At 53.8% G+C, this 18,552-nt stretch overlaps 5 protein-coding genes across 5 annotated transcripts; 3 read left to right on the plus strand and 2 right to left on the minus strand.

Annotated features, from left to right (window-relative positions):
- Positions 1 to 3,001: 3,001 nt before the first annotated feature.
- On the plus strand, positions 3,002 to 4,895 carry GLOTRDRAFT_63657 (family A1 protease). Its single transcript, XM_007870169.1, has 8 exons — positions 3,002 to 3,379; positions 3,431 to 3,476; positions 3,538 to 3,635; positions 3,688 to 3,727; positions 3,788 to 3,919; positions 3,977 to 4,291; positions 4,345 to 4,562; positions 4,626 to 4,895. Exons 1-8 carry the CDS (start codon positions 3,146 to 3,148, stop codon positions 4,761 to 4,763), a joined length of 1,221 nt encoding a protein of 406 aa, XP_007868360.1. The 5' UTR covers positions 3,002 to 3,145; the 3' UTR covers positions 4,764 to 4,895.
- Positions 4,896 to 5,229: 334 nt separating this feature from the next.
- Positions 5,230 to 9,121, minus strand: GLOTRDRAFT_45540 (uncharacterized protein; the record flags this gene model as incomplete). Its single annotated transcript, XM_007869980.1, has 11 exons — positions 5,230 to 5,508; positions 5,562 to 5,619; positions 5,666 to 5,982; positions 6,066 to 6,805; positions 6,859 to 7,674; positions 7,807 to 8,172; positions 8,222 to 8,243; positions 8,288 to 8,579; positions 8,625 to 8,739; positions 8,790 to 8,883; positions 8,930 to 9,121. The coding sequence occupies 11 exons, from the start codon at positions 9,119 to 9,121 to the stop codon at positions 5,230 to 5,232; spliced, it is 3,291 nt and encodes a 1,096-aa protein (XP_007868171.1).
- Positions 9,122 to 9,837: 716 nt separating this feature from the next.
- Positions 9,838 to 11,918, plus strand: GLOTRDRAFT_117164 (peptide amidase; the record flags this gene model as incomplete). Its single annotated transcript, XM_007870170.1, has 4 exons — positions 9,838 to 9,904; positions 10,261 to 10,715; positions 10,779 to 10,815; positions 10,870 to 11,918. The coding sequence occupies 4 exons, from the start codon at positions 9,838 to 9,840 to the stop codon at positions 11,916 to 11,918; spliced, it is 1,608 nt and encodes a 535-aa protein (XP_007868361.1).
- Positions 11,919 to 12,226: 308 nt separating this feature from the next.
- GLOTRDRAFT_140002 (uncharacterized protein) lies at positions 12,227 to 13,288 on the plus strand. Its single transcript, XM_007870171.1, has 2 exons — positions 12,227 to 13,041; positions 13,095 to 13,288. The coding sequence occupies exon 1, from the start codon at positions 12,276 to 12,278 to the stop codon at positions 13,020 to 13,022; it is 747 nt and encodes a 248-aa protein (XP_007868362.1). The 5' UTR covers positions 12,227 to 12,275; the 3' UTR covers positions 13,023 to 13,041; positions 13,095 to 13,288.
- A 305-nt stretch (positions 13,289 to 13,593) lies between these two features.
- On the minus strand, positions 13,594 to 15,656 carry GLOTRDRAFT_79090 (kinase-like protein; the record flags this gene model as incomplete). Its single annotated transcript, XM_007870172.1, has 5 exons — positions 13,594 to 14,003; positions 14,052 to 14,240; positions 14,824 to 14,836; positions 15,313 to 15,404; positions 15,459 to 15,656. 5 exons carry the CDS (start codon positions 15,654 to 15,656, stop codon positions 13,728 to 13,730), a joined length of 768 nt encoding a protein of 255 aa, XP_007868363.1. The 3' UTR covers positions 13,594 to 13,727.
- Positions 15,657 to 18,552: the final 2,896 nt, after the last annotated feature.

The following is an 18,552-nucleotide window of genomic DNA, read 5'->3' on the forward strand; positions in this document are numbered from 1 at the left end:
TGTAAGTATGTATGGCCGTCCTGTCGAGATTGTCGAGATTGGAATCACGGGCTGACGGAAATTGCACGTACCGGTGATGAATATAGGCAAGTATCCTTATGACTGCCACTCTCTGGTCGGTGATCATGCTTCCACTTGGTCCTGGCCCCATTGAGTCACTGGACATAGACCGACAAAAAAGTGAGTAGTTAACGTTATTATGCCTATTGTCTGGATGGCCCTTGTGTTCGTGAGAGCGCAGAAGCGAGGCTCACGAGGCGCAAGCCCCTTCCAGCTGTCTTGGACTACAGCTCTACCATCTCTGGACTTGTCTGGGAATCGATCAAGTGATCCTTGCGTTCCTCGCTGTTGCGTGATTGAGCGAGGACTTGGGATACTGACGCCTAAGAGCTAGACAAGTATTGCGACGATAAGGCCCCATCCGGGGTCATATAGGAGGTTGATGGGTGACGGTGATTTTGCACTGAAGCCTGTCAGTTACCAGCAAGACGGTATGCCGGACCTGGTTCAAGGTTATGCATCGCATGTGTAGCCGTAGATAAGTTGCGACAAATCATCAAGAGTGAGTTGTTCTGCACCAATCCGAGTTTGATCGAATGCCGGGAAACGTAGGTATGTTTGGGTGCGTATTTGTCCACTGCCCAGTATTACTGGCGCAAACGCTTCAGCACTATGGAGGAACAATGCTCGCGGGTGTTGCAAAGGATCAGCGGTAAAACCTAGGTTTTGGTAGGGCTTTACAGGACCCCTGAAAATACCGATAGATGCCGGTGCAAGACTCGATTTTGTCATGTCCGGACTTTTTCTGGCGGCCCCCCGCCTTTATGTCCGGATAAAATACCGGCCTCGGCCAAGGTCATATTCATGTCCGGACTATTGCCCCGGCCTCTAGGAAACAGCAAAAATCACCCGTTGTAGTCCACAAGTCATTCTAGACACTAGATATATATACTAGGGTGTATGAAAACCTGACATGTGCATAGTCTGAGGTAGAAAGTTCAATAGATAACAGAAGAGCCTTCGGGCTTGTCTCCAGCATGCAAAGGATAGACGTGGCAGGCAAATTGAGTGATTCGGCAGGCAGCGAGCATTGCCAGGGTCTGAGAGACAGTGCGAAATACCCGCCCGTTCATGGCTTCGTAGCCCTGGATGGCGAGATACGATACCGCAGCGATATTGGAGCCATCCGGCACCCAGCTGTGTCTTCCATGTGTGCCTCCGGATTTCAGCGTAAACTGTATAATTCCGTGCAACTAAGGGGTACCCGAGGGTTCACGACTACAGGGGAGGCATGCCTATCCTTATTCGGTGAGAAATACCATACGGGGTAATGAATCTAATGATAATGCACTAGCTAATCGCGACGAAGTGGCGAGTTGCTGACCATGTCCGGACTACAACCGGCCTCACTGCTGGGGTGCCGTTGGTGTCCGGACTAGAAAACCGGGTTGGCCGGCTGAGACCCCTACCTACGTCCGGACTGGCTCCGGCGTCCCTTGCCCGAGCCGCTTTTTTTGTCCGGACTGGCACCGGCATCTATCGGTATTTTCAGGGGTCCTGTACCGTTGCCGAGCAGGACCAGGTCGACTTTAGGAAATCGAGCACAGCAATGCGGGCTTGCACTCGGGGTCCTGGCACCGCGTGATGGAAAGGAGTGACATCCACCTCTAAATATCGAGTTCCTCCTGTGCTAATGCTTGTTGACTTCTATGTGCTCTCTCAGTACACTTCTATTAGGTCTGAGAGTATGGAAAGAGCCTATACACATAGTCTGGTACAGTATATGTGTAATTAACACCCTTCTCTGTATGAATCATGCAATACTATATATTACCAAGGTCTGCCTATGGTATAAGTGACAACTCTGCTTTGTTGTTTAAGATCTAGACAAACCATGTAGTCTGGTTCATAGCTCGTATACACTCATCATGGAATTGTAGGAGTGGTGGCATGTCAGGATTGAGGTGGCTCTCTAACAACCATCCCGACTTGGAAGGTACATCGGCGAAGTATCCTGTGCCTCAAAGACTCCAACAAGAATTCTGGTGGGGGAAAGTGCTATTCGAAGCAATGTGTTGCACTTTATAGTAGGTTTGATAGCTAAGAACAGTGGACTATATGTTGGTATCAGAAGCCGGCCGGTGAATTAAGTACATGTCCTAGGCTACTACTAAATCTGAGTGTGACCAGTCTCATCTCCTGGCAACTTGTATCATCAATGTAGAGATTGAAGCTCCAATATGGCTTGAATGAACAATGCTTCCCGCTTGGGCCTCGAAGTTGACTTCAGTACCACCCAAGTATGGCGGTAGTCACACTATATATGGTAGATGTCTAGCTACTGGAAATGTGACTGCATGTCACAGAACCACGCCACAGAGACCCCAACACCACAATCCGAACTCGCGACGCTCAAAGTCGACCTGGTCCTGCTCGGCAACGGTACACTGAACTCGGACGCCGACAACTGACCCGGTACCGCGGCCACATGGGCTAACCCTTGGCGTCTTCGGTGACGTTAATCTCGATTATCATGTCTGGCCACGCTGCCCCACAACGCTGTGTACGGCATCAGTATGCGCCAGATCTTATGGCCGGGAGGTGTGACGTTGGGTTATCCCCCGTTTAAGCCTACTAACGATCCCAGTCGCGGGCTTGTAGTTCCCCTATACGCTGGGAATTGGAACACAAGTGTTTCACAAAGTCGCAGGTAATCGTCTACCGGGGCCCCTAGGGGAGATTTTGCAGTTGGACCTGTCTGGCCTGATTCTGTGATCCTAGCGATGATTCGAACTCATGACATAGCAGTCATCGTGACTGCTGTCTCATCTTGCCCTTTTTGGTGCAGTGCATCACAAGGTCCACCGTCAGAAAGGCAGTCATTAGGAACAGGGAGGAAGAAGAAGCAGGAATTCCGCAAGCTCGCCTTCTATCTTCGATACCTGGCTCCATTACGAACTAGAATGGCGATTTACTCCGCCACGCGGCGTGTGGTCGCTCACGATTCACTAACAGTGTCCTAGGGGCACGCTTCAGCGTTGCCCGGACTATATAATGTGCAAGGATTCTAAATGATTTCCTCGCTCTCGAGCTACCTAGTCCCTAGAGCTGCACACCGGTGACCTCTGGAATCCCTGAGTCAATCATGTTCCGCTACTCAGCCCTCTTGTCACTGCTTGTGCTCGCCATCGGCGCAGTCGCCTCGCCGATCGCTGTCGACAACACCCCCAAGGTCACCATCGCTATCGCGAGCAAGTTCAACTCGACCGGTCCTGTCAACATCGTTGCGGCCGACCGTGCTCGCATTGCTCACCTCAAGAACAAGGCAGGTTCGGGAGCTAAGCGGGCCTCGTACTCGTTCGATATCACGAACACCGCTGTGAGTGATTCTATGGGCTGAATGATGTGGTCCCATTAATTCGGTCCGAAGGTCACGTATACCACTGGTGTTGCCATTGGTAGTCCCGCCACGACCTGTTAGTTGTATTTTGGCATTGTTGCGCAATGTCTCCTACTTATGGCGGATCCTACTTTTAGACACACTCCTCATTGATACTGGCAGCTCCAACACTTGGGTCGGAGCTGACAAAAGCTACACCGCGACCAGCACCAGCAAGAGTACGGGCCACCGCGTGGTATGTGCCGAATGTATCTATACATCCGTGTTATGTGCTCATTCAGGTTTAGTCGGTCACCTACGGTTCTGGGTCATTCTCCGGCACCGAATGTACGAAACCTTCAATTGCGTCATGGAGTTCTGTCATGAAACTAATACCACGTCCGCTAGATACTGACAGGGTCTCCCTGTCTTCCGACCTCACCATCAACTCCCAGTCCATTGGCGTAGCTTCCTCCTCTTCCGGGTTCGGGTCGGGAATTGATGGCATCCTTGGTATCGGTCCCGTGGCTCTCACGGAAGGTCGGCAGTACAACCTCTCCAACCTCCTTAGCGGATATTGATTCTGGATTTGCGCAGGCACTGTCTCCGGTGTCTCCAGCGTTCCCACCGTCACCGACAACCTGTATTCGCAGGGCACCATCTCGACCGAGGCCATCGGTGTCTACTTTGCGCCCACTACTTCCCGCTCGACCACCAACGGCGAGTTGACATTCGGCGGTGCTGACTCCAGCAAGTATACCGGCAGCCTTAAGTACACCTCCCTGACCAGCACGTCTCCCGCGAGCGAGTACTGGGGTATCGACCAGTCCATCACCTACAACGGCCAGACCATCCTCTCTTCCACTGCTGGTATCGTCGACACTGGCACTACCCTCGTCTACATTGCCTCTGGTATGCGTGGCCTATTTCGGATTGCTCGTACCCGTTACTAAACGCTGGCCTAGATGCGTACAACAAGTACGTCAAGGCCACCGGCGCTTCACTGGACTCGTCCACCGGCCTCCTCAAGATCAGCTCGTCTCAGTACAACAACCTCAAGACCCTGAACTTCAACATCGGCGGCACCGCGTACGGCCTGACCGCCAACGCGCAGATTTGGCCCCGCTCCCTGAACACCTACATTGGCGGCTCAAGCAACAGCATCTACCTGATCGTCAATGACGTCTGTATCCTCTTCCTTCATACGTGCTGTTGTCCGCCGTAATCTGACCCCACCTTTCAATAGATCGGCACGAACAGCGGCGAGGGCCTCGACTTCATCGACGGGTACACCTTCCTCGAGAGGTTCTACACCGTCTACGACACCACCAACAGCCGCTTCGGTATTGCTACCACCCAGTACACGTCTGCAACCTCCAACTAGATGGATGCCTCACGTTGCTGGAGAGGAGTCGGTCAAGGGCAGGAGTCACGGGAACTTGCAAATCATCTATTCAGGGAATTTATAGAACATGTAGTACCAGAATGACCGGAATGTCATTTGATGTTCGCTAGATCAGTGTGATCTGACCTCTGGCCTAAGACCTTGACTAAAATTGCCTTTCGGTGTCTGGGATCCCCGATTTGTCCTACAGGAAGGGTGGGCGATATCTGAGTTAAATCTCATTCGCTTCCTTCTGTCTCGATGGAACCTTAGCTGGATGTTGCCACTCCTTAAGCTTCTTGCAAGCTGTGGCTTCGGAGGATGGTCCGAAAAAGGGAGTAGGTCCCCGTAATAGTGCGATGTTGTAGGATGCACATGTAACAGAGGCAAACAGAGGCCTTCGAGTCTATGAGGGGATACAGGATACACAAAAAATGTACGGCTTTACAGTAGTACGCAATGAGTATTATCTGGGTTGCTCCGGTGAAGACTCGAGAGGCCGACGGTGAGGTGTCCGACGTCTATAATACATGACTAGCTCGCCCGCTTGCCTCCATACGTATTGTCGCACTGCAGCCAATGTCATGTCGAGAGGAAGGACCAGCTCGTTACAGAGAATCTCATAATGCTCCTCGGCTCGAGGGCGGGGCTTGCTGGCAGTATCATGCGGTCTCCCGGAGTCAAACGAGGACCTCGGGGTAGTGAAAGTCGAGTTGCCTGCAAGCCGTTCTAGCTTGTCTTGTACCTTCCAAAAAAAATCAACTATGGCATGCAGCATTGGGAATGCCTGCTACTCACATGGTAAGTCAGCTTGCGGACTCGCAAGAAACGGCTCGCAGTAAGTTTGGATTGTGCACTGGTGACGCGTGAGTAGGCACACCAGTTAGGACATGGAGACGTACGTATTCAGAAGTTCAGGTAGCCTCTCCTCATCCGGGGTCTTCGCGGGATAAGGCAGTAGCACGAAGCTGACCTTCGACACCGGGATAGGGGCAACCTTATTGGCCAAAAGGTATTCCAATAACCAAAAAGGCATGGCTTCTTCCAGAGCTCTCATGTCTGCTCCTGTAGAGGAGACACTACCCCGGTACAATGTCTTCCATCCGGATGCGGCCTCTTCCGATATGATGAGGGAAGTATTCGGTGCCAGGGATAAGTGAGGTCCGTCTGCAGAGGTGGGAGGGGTGATGGGATTTGCTAAAAGGGACTGGACTGGGGACTTCGTCCCAGGTCCGGGGGTTGACGTGTCCTGAGAGGGAAGCATCAGCCATATTTGTTATGAGAAGTCGAGATCCCGGCCACATTACTAACCTCCGCTGGTGTACTAGGTACTTCGTGAGACACCGCTGAGCCGCCTGGTGTTGTTATGCTGCCAGCCTCACTCGCCCTCTTCGAGCTCTTTCCGAAGTGACGCAATTTACCCATAAATCCACCAGCACTGGGTGTGCTAGGAGTTGCTGGTATGGCAGAATCATTTGCAGTCTTCGGAGGACCCCAGACAGCAAAATCGTCAGGCGTAGTGGGCCTCCCTCCAGACACCGAATTTTGCCGAGCCCGTAGGGAGAAGTAGTCGCCGTCTTTGGAAGATGTAGCTGGGGCTGTGGCGACGCCAGCAGCGATAACCGGCTTGGGCTGAGGTACAGGCGTCGCATCATTGCTCGCTACGGTAGGCGACTGAGGTATCGGTGACAAACCGCTTTCCTTGCCGATCGGAAACAGCTGGATCATCGGTGTCAAGAGCGGTGATGACTTTGCACTGATAGGGACTGCAGGCGAAACTGCGGGAAGCATATTAGGGGACGCTAAGACAGTACTATGGAACGGGGAACGGTTGGATGATATGGACGCGTCGGAATTAGAGCGTGGTCGAGCTTCTGGCGGGGAATGCCCGTTAATGTCGATGTGTGATGGCGCTGACCCGCGATGCAGACCCTTGTGGTGCGTAGAGTCGCGCTCGTCCCGAGCCCTTCTCGTGGCTGCCCGCTGTTCTTCTCGAATGAACCCAAGGAACAAGTTGCGCAGTATCCACTTCCCGATATTCACTACCAGAATACAATACTCAGCGCTGAGTTCTCAGCCATGAGACAAAACTCACATCTTGATTCGTCGCTGAAGTGCTTTTCGGGCCCATACCCCGCTTCGTCGGCATAAATCTCCGCCTCAAAACACTTCTCGTTCATATGCACAGTGAGCACGCCCGTCTTGGTATCCACCGACGACCAAGCAGTTACCACCGCCTCCCCCTCAATCCTCTCCCTGACCGACTCGAGTGCCTCCCGCGGACTCCGCTCCCGTTCGCCCGCGCCGTCGCTCCCACCCGCCGTACTCCCTCTAAAGCTCGCCGCGGATACGTCCTCGGGGGAGTACTTCCCCAAGCACGTCCCGCGCACGATATCCCACACCGCGACCTCACCCGCTGTGTCTACCGTCAGCGCATGCATACGGTCGTTCAGCGTGATCGAGCGCACGAGCCCGTGGTCGCCCTCGATAGTGTGGTCCGGAGCCTTCACCAGCGGCACTGCATCAGCGGCCACCTCGCGCTCCTCATAGTCCGCGCGTGCGGTATGCAGGGGCGGCACCGGCTCCTCTAGCCCGCGCGAGTTCAGCGTGTCGCTACGCATCGTGGGCGCGCTGGAGAGCAGCGGCGGCTGCGAGGCGGTGAACGCGGCTTGCATTGGCGAGCGGTGCGGGACGGAGAGGATCGACGCGGCGGAGTACAATGTCGCGACTTCCGGGTCTCTGCCGCGGCCCAGACCCGTGTACGGCGTGAAAGGATCGTTTGGCGACGTGAGCCGCACGAGACTCTCGAAGGGGATGCCGAAAAGGGTGTCGGCGTCGTGGTACTCCCTCTGCTCAAATGCGGAGCTCAGGGAGCCATGCAGCGAGGGCGAGAGGGATACCCTGTGCTGCCCTTTCATGGATGAGTGTTGCCCATTGAAGTCGAACGGGTTGATCGCTCGAGGCGGCGATCGCGGACGCTCGATATCGTGGGAGTTCCGTTTCTTCGATATCGCAGGCGCGTGATAGTCCAACGGCCCAGGACTGTCGGTATCCCCTGCACCCAGGGTAGACGCACGCGCAGCTCGCCGAGGAGGCAGCCGCCACCGCTTGATGCTCGAGTTGCCCGCCGCGGTCCACAACAGGTTATCGTCCATGACAACCATCTTGATGATACCTTCTGAAGTTCCGGGGCATCGCTCGCTCGGGTCTTGGCACAGGACTATGCACTCCCCTTCCGACACATCCGCGCAATCCTCTACGTCCACTCGGCATACAAGGCCTGACCTGTCCCCCGAGTAGAATACCTCCAGCGAAGGATGAGACGAGAATAGTGACCACACCGAGTCTGTATGATGCGTGAACGTGTGCAGACACTTTTGCGACGATATCGACCATAGCTTGACGGACGCTGCGAATAGTTCTGTAAGGACGCTCATGCGCCATGATAAACTACTCACCATCTGCTGAACCCGTGAGAAGCTACATAAGATCAGTACAGCACAGGAGTGAAGCGCAATACTTACATATCTCGAATCCTCCGAGATCAGGATTGCCCTGATGTTGTCCGTATGTCCCACCAATTTCGCGATCCGTCTACCGCTCCGGGGGTCCCACATCCTGACCACGCGTTCCGGGGACCCGCTCGCGATCGTATGCCCGCACGGGTCCGCCGCCAGCGCGTAGATGCTCGACTTGGGGCCGGACGACTCGGGCGGGCTGAGCGTGATCAGCGGCTCGTCCGCCGAGGTGCGCGAGAGGTCCCACAGTTTGATCGTGCGGTCGAACGAGCCCGACGCGACCCAGTTCTGCTCGCGACTTGGGCAAATGAGATACGCCCGACAAGCAGGGGGCAAGGCTCACCTGAGGGCGAGACAGCGCACGTAGTCGACGTGCGTCCCGATGACGGTCGGCTCTGGCGCGTTGGCCGTGTGCGGGGTCCATGCCTTCACGGTGCCGTCGGACGAGGCGGACAGAACTAGAAACTGGTCAAGGAGAGACGCAGTGTGCCGCACGCCGCCCACGCACCTGTCTGGTTGTAGTTACATAGCAATACATCGTTGACCCAGTCTGTGTGGGCCTGCGCTGCCTGTCGGAACGTCGTGGGCTGTATCGAGCATGGCTAATGAGAGGGGATCAGACACTCGGCAGAGAGACAGGGGACTCACTTTACCCGGCTCGAAGGCGTCCACGTCCATCTCCCACTGCTCCTCATACGGGATCTCTGCGCTGTTCTTCTTTATGCGTTTCCGCCGCCATGCAGCGCTCTCTTTCACCTCACCAAGGATGTCTCCGTCCCTCACTACCTCCTCCCCTTCCTCCTCCTCCTCGATAACATCATCCGCCCAGCCCGTCAGCATCTCCCAGCGCGCAGCAGCGGTGCGTTGCCCCTCTGCATACACACCGTACCTCCGCGCCCTCTTCTTCGTGGGCACACCCAACTCCCAAGATATGACGAGTCCATCCCGACCGCCCGTGTATAGTATCCCTTCCGGGGTCGAACGGCCTACGAGCTGCGTTGATGTATCGAGCGCGAGGGCGGTAACTCCGAGTCGATGCCTCGGGTGCTGCGCACGCCTGGCAGTGCGCGCATCTTCCTCATGATTGCTGGACTGCGCCGGGATGAGCAGAGGTCCAGTCGCTCCATGACGGGCTATTCCATGGTGCGGCAGCTGAAGACGAGGTACAGGGCCAGGCGGCGGGGGTATAACGTAGGAAACTCTTCGACGAGGCTGAGGGGCCATGGAATAGGTAGAGGGCCTTCGTCGTATATTACATGCGCCCGAGCAGAGTGCTCGTCGTCCGTGGCATCGAGCACGATACAAGTCGTGAACGGTCCCGCGTTAGCCGGCTACTCATTCCGGCGTGCCTGATGGCGATCACTCTATTTGCCGACCACTGGCCGATCCTTCTGAGCTATCTGTTTGTCGGTCTGCGTCGCTTGACAAGTCCGCATGAAACGCAGAGCTTGCGTTGCTCGACGGACGGAGGCTGGGGCAGAGGGCTGTGGGAGGGGGGGAGACGGAGGGGGATAAAGGCGGGAAGGGTGCGTCCTTGTACATAATATTTCCTCCAGATGCCTTCAATCGATGTAGCAGGGCCCGCCGAAGCCACACTTCTTTTACAATCAGCACCCCCTAAAGGTTATACTGTAGCTCCAGGCTTTCAATTTTCGGTGTCTACTTTTCGCGTCTGTTGTTTTTCGCTATCGTCAACTGTCAGGCTTTCCTATTCCATGCAAGGGCTGGCCGTGTCGAACTATTTAAATCTCTCGTATCGTAATTCCGTTTATTTTCCATGGATAAAGCCCACGGCTTTCACGCCTTGGCCAGCCGAGGACTCAAGAGATAAGGAGTTCGACGAGGCTCTTGTCGACAGGCGACAATGATCGCGTCTGTGGTATGGCTTGCAGTTACATTTTCTCTAGCAGCGTACGCCCATGCCAGTGACATCCTGGACGACATCTCTCTCACCGGGGCGGCATCATTCATCTCGACAGCGGAAGCAAATGCCACATTCACCTCCTTCGATCCCCGGGAAGCCACCATCGCGTCGGTGCAGCACGCCATCTTCCACCAGGCGATCTCGTGCCGCACCATCGTCCAATCCTTCCTTGACCGCATCGCAGCCTACGACAAGCAAGGGCCCTACATCAACGCTATCATCACCACAAACCCGCATGCCCTGGTCTATGCTGACGAGCTTGATACGAAGTTACAGCAGCCGGGCTTCGTCCCGGGCGTGCTGCATTGCGTGCCAATGGTCTTGAAGGATAACTATGACACGTTCGACATGCCGACTACTGGGGGGAGTCTCAGCTTGAAGGGGGCACAACCTGCTGCTGATGCTTCGGCTACCGAGAGGATACGAGACGCTGGCGCCGTCATCCTCGCGAAAGCGAATCTGCATGAATTCGCTATCGCCGGTCTTACGATCTCAAGTATACTAGGGCAGGTATGGAGTACTAGCGCTTCCCTTCATTATTCGTTAGGTTTGAAATATTGCCACTTATGGTAGACCAAAAATCCGTATGATCTGACTCGCACACCTGGAGGTACGTCGGCCACATGTCTCGTAGCGTCGAAGCAATGATTCAGGCGCTATAAAGGATCCAGTGGTGGGACCGGGGCAAGCGTCGCGGCCTCTTTCGCCGTCATGGGCACCGGCACGGATACGGTGAACTCCATCCGCTCGCCCACATCTGCCAACTCCCTCGTTGGCATCCGCCCGACTCGTGGATTGGTCTCCCGGGACGGCATTGTCCCGCTGTCATACACTCAAGACGCGATCGGTCCTCTAGCGCGAACCGTGTTCGATGCTGCGACGCTGCTAGGCGTAATGGCGGGTTATAACCCTGCTGATAACGTGTCAGCGCTGGGTGTGGGTCATGCAGAGGACTATGCGTCCTATGCTTTGCGCGGAGCGCGCAACGAGTCGTTATTGCAGGGACTCCGTATTGGCATCATCGACATCCTCATTAACCAGACGGAAAGTGACCCGGAGGTGTACGCGGTTAACAAAGTATTCAATGCTACTCTGGCTACGTTGGAGCAGGCGGGGGCGATCCTGCTTCACGTTACGGACCCAACATTGGACATCTCGCACCTCTCAGCCGTATTCGACGTCCAGATCTACGAATTCCGCGCCGAGCTGGACACCTACCTCGGAAACTACAACGGCAGTGTCCCGGCGACGAGCCTTGACGAGATCGTCTCGCAGAACCTGTACGAGAAGGGAGACGCGGCCACGGGAGCCTTCATGCGCAACGCGACTGTCCCTTTGAATAACGAGACTAACCCCGAGTACTTCACCCGCCGCTCGGGCATCGACGGTTTGCGCACCCAGTTGGCGCTGCGGTTCGCGGAGCAGGAGTTGGACGTCATGTTCTATCCGCATCAGAACCGGCTTGTCGTGCCCATCGGCTCGCCCAGTCAGATTGGCAGGAACGGTCTGGTAGCGGCGTTGACTGGCCTTCCAGCGATTGGGGTGCCTGGAGGGTTCAGCGACCCGAGTGGGACGGCGCCGATGGGCGTCCCGGTTGGTGTGGAGTTTATGGGCAGGCCGTTCGAGGAAGGGAAGCTGGTGGAAATTGCTGCTGCGTTTGAGAGGTTGGCGAGGGCGAGGCGGCCCCCCCTGAGCACTTGGAAAAGTGTTTAGACGCTCATATCGTACATATACACAATGGACTCTCAGTATCCTTGCCTCTCCACGGCAGCCTGATCTAAGTACAAGTACGTGTGTCAGACCTGAGTAGACATGAAATCCAAAATGCTGCCACGTTCCTCTGAGTTCAATTTTCTGCGCATGCTCGTTAACGCCGGTTTGGTCAGGTTTGGTATAGGGCGACAATTGACGCGATCATGATGTGGCTTTGCTTGTAGAGTACTGCGATCTCGCCGCACCCGACGTTTCCCGGTCCGTGTTCAAGATGGTCAATATAACATACGAAATGCTGGAGGTCAATCACAACATCAAGTTAACTGCCTCTGTCAGGTTTTGACAGGTGTTCTCTACATGTCGCGTCGTCTCATACGGAACACTACTATTATCTTGCTAGGCGCGTCTTCAGTCTATGCCTATGCCGAAACTCGCCGTCTGTCGAAGACATATCCTTTGCGTCCTGCGACAGGCCCATATTACAACCAAACCCTCCTAACGAGCCAGGAGTCGACGCGTTACTTCCCTTCAGAAGGCACGGACATCCTCGTTGCGAGAGTCTCGAGGCGCGCCCTCGTGTCAGCGGCGCAGAAGCTTGGTTTGAATGATGCCACGTCCCTCAATGCGACCTGGGCGCGGACGTTTCTCGAGGCGCCCATCATCAGCCTCGAAGGTCAGGTTATTGGCGGAAGCAAGGACAGGGGGGACACAGGCGCGTCGGGATTCCATCCGGGACAGAGACTTTTAAATGGGGCGTTCAAGGTGGAGGAACCACCCTCTAGGACGGACCCGCTCGTGGTCTCATGGAGCATGCCCGAAGAACCTGTCAGCTTCTTCGAGAAGATCGCGGCCTGGGGTTACCCGTGGCGGTTGATGTCGGGCGGGCGGCATTCGATCGGGGTTGTGGAGATACCAGACTCTGACGGGAACGAGGTGGAGGTGATCTTTGGGTGCGCGCATGAGTATGAACGGTGGAATAGGGCGAATGGGAAGGAGGACGGTAAGGTCATTCCTGACTGGACCGGCTGGTGCCATAGGATGTACGGGAGGTTGGTTTTGGACGACGCAGTCAGACAGTTAATGAAAAATAGTGGAGATAATTGAAAGCGAGCGAATGGTGCAAGTACGCCTATTCTCCTCTGCACAAAGAGCCTCTATCTCACAATTGGACCGCAGAGCGGAATACGTTTATGAAGATATAACAAGACAGGATTTCTTAACATACCAATAACGGCGGCCTCTCCTGGTCAGCCCCGCATATTCTGTGTCTTGTTCGTGGACGAGTCTGGCCTCCCTGGCTCCCATTGGCAGACTCTGCAACCGTAACGTTTCAAATCGGTGGCGAATATATCCGGTTGTCAGAGATGAATCACTCAGATGATACGCAATACCGACGACCGTGCCCATGTTCGCTGGAATCCCGGACGAAATACCGAACACATGGGATATCGCGAGGATAAACTGAGCTTGACGCAGGTCGAAGGGCACCGTGACTACCTTTGAGCAGCCCCAGAGAGGACATCGGCGTCTCTGCGGCGTCCTGTGCGATCCATCCGAAGTACGGATATGAGACATGAGGATTTCCGCGACATTACTGTACGGAAGCGCGGAGCTTCAGCGGCAGAACAGGTCGTACATATGCAAGGTGACGCTCTCGCAAGGTAACCCCGCGTTCTTGCCTAGTCTCAGTTGTACTACTGTCATTTTACTTTTGTTGTGGAACAGGTCACGTCTATCTAGAGTACCGGTCGCAGCAGAGCGGTTTAGAAGATAAGCGTGTACATGCTTGTATGGCACGCTCTACGTCCGTCAGTTCGCATGTTTGCTCGTCCCCTTGTCGTTGCCTGCCACGGGAGCGTTCGCAAGCATCTCCCGAACAGGCTCCGCTCTGCAGGACCTCAGAGCCTCTCGAACCTCTGCAATGCGCATCCTGCTCCCGGGCTCCTGCCTCCAACAGGAGGTGATTATAGTCCATATCTTATCGGGTACTCCATCGGGATGGGGAGGCCTTTTACCCCCAATTACGTTGAGTATGACAGTAGTTTCGACTCTCTCGTGGTACCATGGTGCTCGTCCCGTGTATATCTACGAAGTGTAAGTACCTAGAGGCGTCAGTCAAAGCAGATTACTCACCTCTAGACAGACGCAAGCAAAACTGTACATATCGCTAGATGGGTTTCTTACTTTGGAGTAGTCTTGCTCCTGGTTGTATAGGACCTCCGGGGCCATCCATTGTGCTGTACCTTTAGGCCTAGATGTCTGCAACGTCGCAGTGAAGGACTGGAAATGTTTTCCGATGCCGAAGTCCGTAATGCAAGGCCGCTTGTGGTCATCAATAAGGATGTTCGCCTGCAATCCGTGAGTTCCCTTTCCAGAGACCAGCAAGACTATTACCATACCGTCTTGAGGGAGGTTACGCATATGGTTGCTCGATATCAATATCGAGTGGCTGTGCCATTTCGTGGGACGAACCTACCAAATTCAACGAGTTATCGAGTGGCTGTGCCAGAGGCGCCACGACGGCTGCTATGGCTCTCCCCGAGAACTTGATTTGTGCCTGCCATGACAGGTGTCGGACGAGCTCCCGTACATGGGTACAATAGGTAAAATACCTGTGTATACTGTATACTTGAGACCATATATATGAAGGTAGATGTGGCTTGATATCCATTACCCCAAATCATACCAACAGACCTTGATGTCCATGCAGAGTTTTTATGGAGCAGTGAATGCTGAGTGTTCAGCACTTAGCAGCAGTTAGACAGTTCACAGCAGTAGATTAACAGAATTATTTTTAATGAAATATCCTCTGCGCAGTTGGCCTGACTGGGTGTCACCATATTTACAGATATCCGCAGTAATCCAGACCTTGTAAGGCGGCGTGGAGGGGGGAAAGCGTGCAAACTACAGATTCAATGCTAAACCTCTTTCGTGGAATTGTGGGGGAGTGGTGTTTGCTTTGAATGTTCAGAATAAGAAGTCACTTGCCCTGGAGGGCCCCAAATTGAGGAATTACAGTATTTTGGGCTTGAATCACCTTCAGAAAATATGCATGGACTAGCTGTAGACTTTCTCATGGTTTCAGCTGCCATTTTATAGGAGATATATCTCAGAGAACGATGGACGGGTTGAGTACTAGTATGGCCCCGGAGGGGCCGGACAAATTCGATTTTAGTAGTATTTACACTCGAATTTTACGGTAAAACATGCCATCAGTCACTCACTAGCTGCTTTGTTCCTACTTCGGGGCTCTGAGGGCGATTTGTGGAGCATAGGCCCGAGAGTAACGCAGATTTCGGTCCCAAGGGCCTCGAAGCCTCAATTGCCACATGGCTCTCTGAGCCAATCCCAATTTTTCTTTTTTCTTTTTCTTTTTATTTTCTTTTATTGCAACTCTATCATTATCGAGCCCGTCTTGAGATCCCCGTGCACAAACGGGGGATCTCTATTGTGAAGATAGTAGAGTCCTTCCGCGACATCTTCAACCTATGACGTAGTTCAGTCGCGCGTATGGTATCGCCTGAATGAGGATCTACGCACGATTTTGAGACGGTCGTGCTCTGGGTATCTGCTCAGAAACTTATCCACTTCACCGAAATTGCTCCAAGGAGAGACCAAGCATGGCCTTCCGTCGCTGAAGGGTTCGATGGATAAACCCAGGAAGGGGTACATATTGGGATGATGGAGCTGCTTCCAATAAAATCCTTCGCGATAAAGTGCCTGATAGAGAATGAGCATTTGCGAACGAGAAGGGGACTGATCGGGTATTACCTTTCGACCTTCCCTCTTCTTATCCTCGTCTGTTATTACATGTTCCCTAACTATCTTGATGGCTACGCATTGGTCAATCCCGGCGATCCTACCCTTGTATATGTCGCATGAGCGCCCACCCGCAATGGGCATGGTTCCGGGGCCCCCTTCGATCTCAACGTTGTGCACCATGAGACTCGACGGAAAAATCTCGATTTGAGGGCAGGTTTTTCTGAGGAATTGTCTGAAATCACGGGCATCTTCTGTGTCCTTGCTGGCTAGCTGCGTGTGTTTCAATGATCATGAACGATACTAGTAGAAAACGTATTACTAATACTGAGACGTACCTCCTGGATCACGTCCAGAAGACGAACGAAGGCAGGTATCATATTGCTTGGCAGGCCTTTAGCATCTTCCTCTAGTGACTGGGATCCGATGAACGCTTGAAGAGCAGACATGAATTGGGCATCGGGAATCGAACGCCATTCCAGTAATCCTGCAGTATGCTTCTCCTTGAGATATTCAACTGGTGTACATTATTTTGATAGGGACATACGGGTAATTTGGTCCTGGAAATTCATCCGGCGTGAGCTAGTGGGATCAGAATGTGGCTGGAACAAGAGCAGGATAGGATGGGTCGGTGTATGATGAACGACCGATATTGACTGTCCCTTGGTTCCATCGTTACTTCACTTGAGGCGAGCTTTTATACCCTGGAAAAGTGCAACGACGAAGCCAGCGATAATGAGTTGTCCAGCGCTTCAGAGGTTAGGTTTGATTGGCCCCAAAGAATCGGACCGCTCTTCAAGTGGATAGCGCCTGACAAAATGAGATAGAACCAGCGACGTAGCGCTCCTCGGACAGCACGCACTGGTCACGGGCGTAGATGATATTGCTCTAAAGTACATCCCACCGCGGCGCGCTTGCAAATTCCTCGAGGTAGAACTAGGAATGGCAGGGACGTGAGATCATTAGGAGGACCTTCTTCCCAGTACTAGTAACGGAGAAACCTTGACAAGCGCCAATGGCTCAAATACCAGAGCCATGGCACAGTCGCAGGCTCAAAGGGCGTGTAGGCAGGGAGGCAGGTGCCACATCACCCTGGGGTCAACGCAGAAGCTGATGGGTGTTCCATTACGAGGTCCCCTTGAACTGCAGATGAACGTTTCTAGTCGCGACGAACCTTGTTATGGCGCGCGCTGGGCTCATCCACCCTATGGATACTTCCATCGCACTCACCTAGTATATATCATATCAGCCTGTACCACGATTCAGGCGCTCAGGAGACGTACCCTGTTTTCAATGTAGAATTACCAATGATTACTACCGTGCAGGAACAAACTGCGGAAGAGCCCCGTGCTTTGTTGCTTATTCATCTTCCCGTAGGAGTATCACAGATATGTTACGTCGGACACGAACGTAGGCAGTACAACTCCCGACACAGTAGTACCTCAGGGATCGTCGAGACTGAAGGCACCCAAAAGCTGTGAACTGCGGGTCCGCTGGCCTGTTCCCCATATAGCCCCGTACAACAATGGACCAAGCTTTGTTTGTGGCCCAGTTAGTTCGGCCGACATATGAGTCCTTGTTTGCGCGATTTCGAGACGCAACTGCGCCGACGGCAGTCTGGAACCCATAACTGAACCTATTACAACGTGCCAGGGATCTTCACTGGAACACTCAGTGCTTCTGAAGCCTCTCCGCCGCCGGATAGACTTCAGAAGCACTGAGTCTTTGTGCGAACCTCTCCGAAGAAATAGCCATAGACTACTGGAATCTGGTAAAGATCCATTAGTGGCATATAATAGCACAATCTGCGGGTTCGCACAGTATCGTACAGGATAGCTGGCAACATCGTCTGGAGACACAGGTTTTCTACGAAGGAGCAGTCGGTAGGTCGTACACAGACCGTCGTTTGAGCTCGAGTCTCATTCAGGGCACCGATAGTCGCTATTATTTGCCCGCTATCCCGACCTCCAAGACATAACACTCTAGCACGAGAAGGCTGTGTCGGAAGACTGAAGGGATGTGGACGTTTCTGTACATATAACTCCGCTGCAAGGGTGGAGGGCCACTCCGTACCAGGAGTCGTTAAGGTAAAGCCGCGTAAGAAAGTGGTCGTCGTAGTGACAGGTCCAAACATAGCGAGAAGTCACGCTTGCGACCACACTTCCGAGGAAGGCAGCTCAATTGCCTACGTTAATGCCTGTAGAACAATGGATCATCGGACCTGCTATTCGGGAAGATGACCTAACGGAGGCACCGTGGTTGCGGGCGGTTTCATTATAGGCAGATGACCAAGTTCCGAAGTCCTGTCGACTCCCGAGTGAAGGGAGATAAGCACAGCAAACGGGCCCGCTGTCATTCAGGGTAGGCTGACGACATCTTCGAGCATCACTGACGTTCGATGAGGAGGACCTTGGAGGTCTGAGGCACGTTTTGTGAGAAACACGATAAGCGTCGTTGGCGTGATAGGCCGTACAGCGGATCCTTCGCACTTCGACAGACAAACGAACTACGGCATGGCCACTAACGCATTTCCTGCGCAGAGGCCATGCTATAGACCCGTCGGGCACGAAGTACGCTTATTGTTGAACATGCAAGGACATCATGTGGATAGCGTGTCGTAAAGCCAGAGCTAGACCTTGCAGCGCCAAGGCAAAGGAATCCAAGCTGGATAGTTCAGATGCTGCGGGACCAGTTGTACACCAATAGCCCGTTCCAACAGCAGCACGAGGATTGGCAGTTCATCGCAGCTTGCTCCGTATATGTTCCGAGCATCAAGGACACCTGGGAAAGCAAGCATCCTTGCCAGAACACGTTGTTAGCGAGCAAGACAGATGATCATGGGTATGCAGCAGCCCTAGTCGGTATCCAGAACTGA

This window comes from Gloeophyllum trabeum, assembly GCF_000344685.1.
Source record: "Gloeophyllum trabeum ATCC 11539 unplaced genomic scaffold GLOTRscaffold_00011, whole genome shotgun sequence".
In the NCBI taxonomy this organism is placed as follows: Eukaryota; Fungi; Basidiomycota; class Agaricomycetes; order Gloeophyllales; family Gloeophyllaceae; genus Gloeophyllum; species Gloeophyllum trabeum.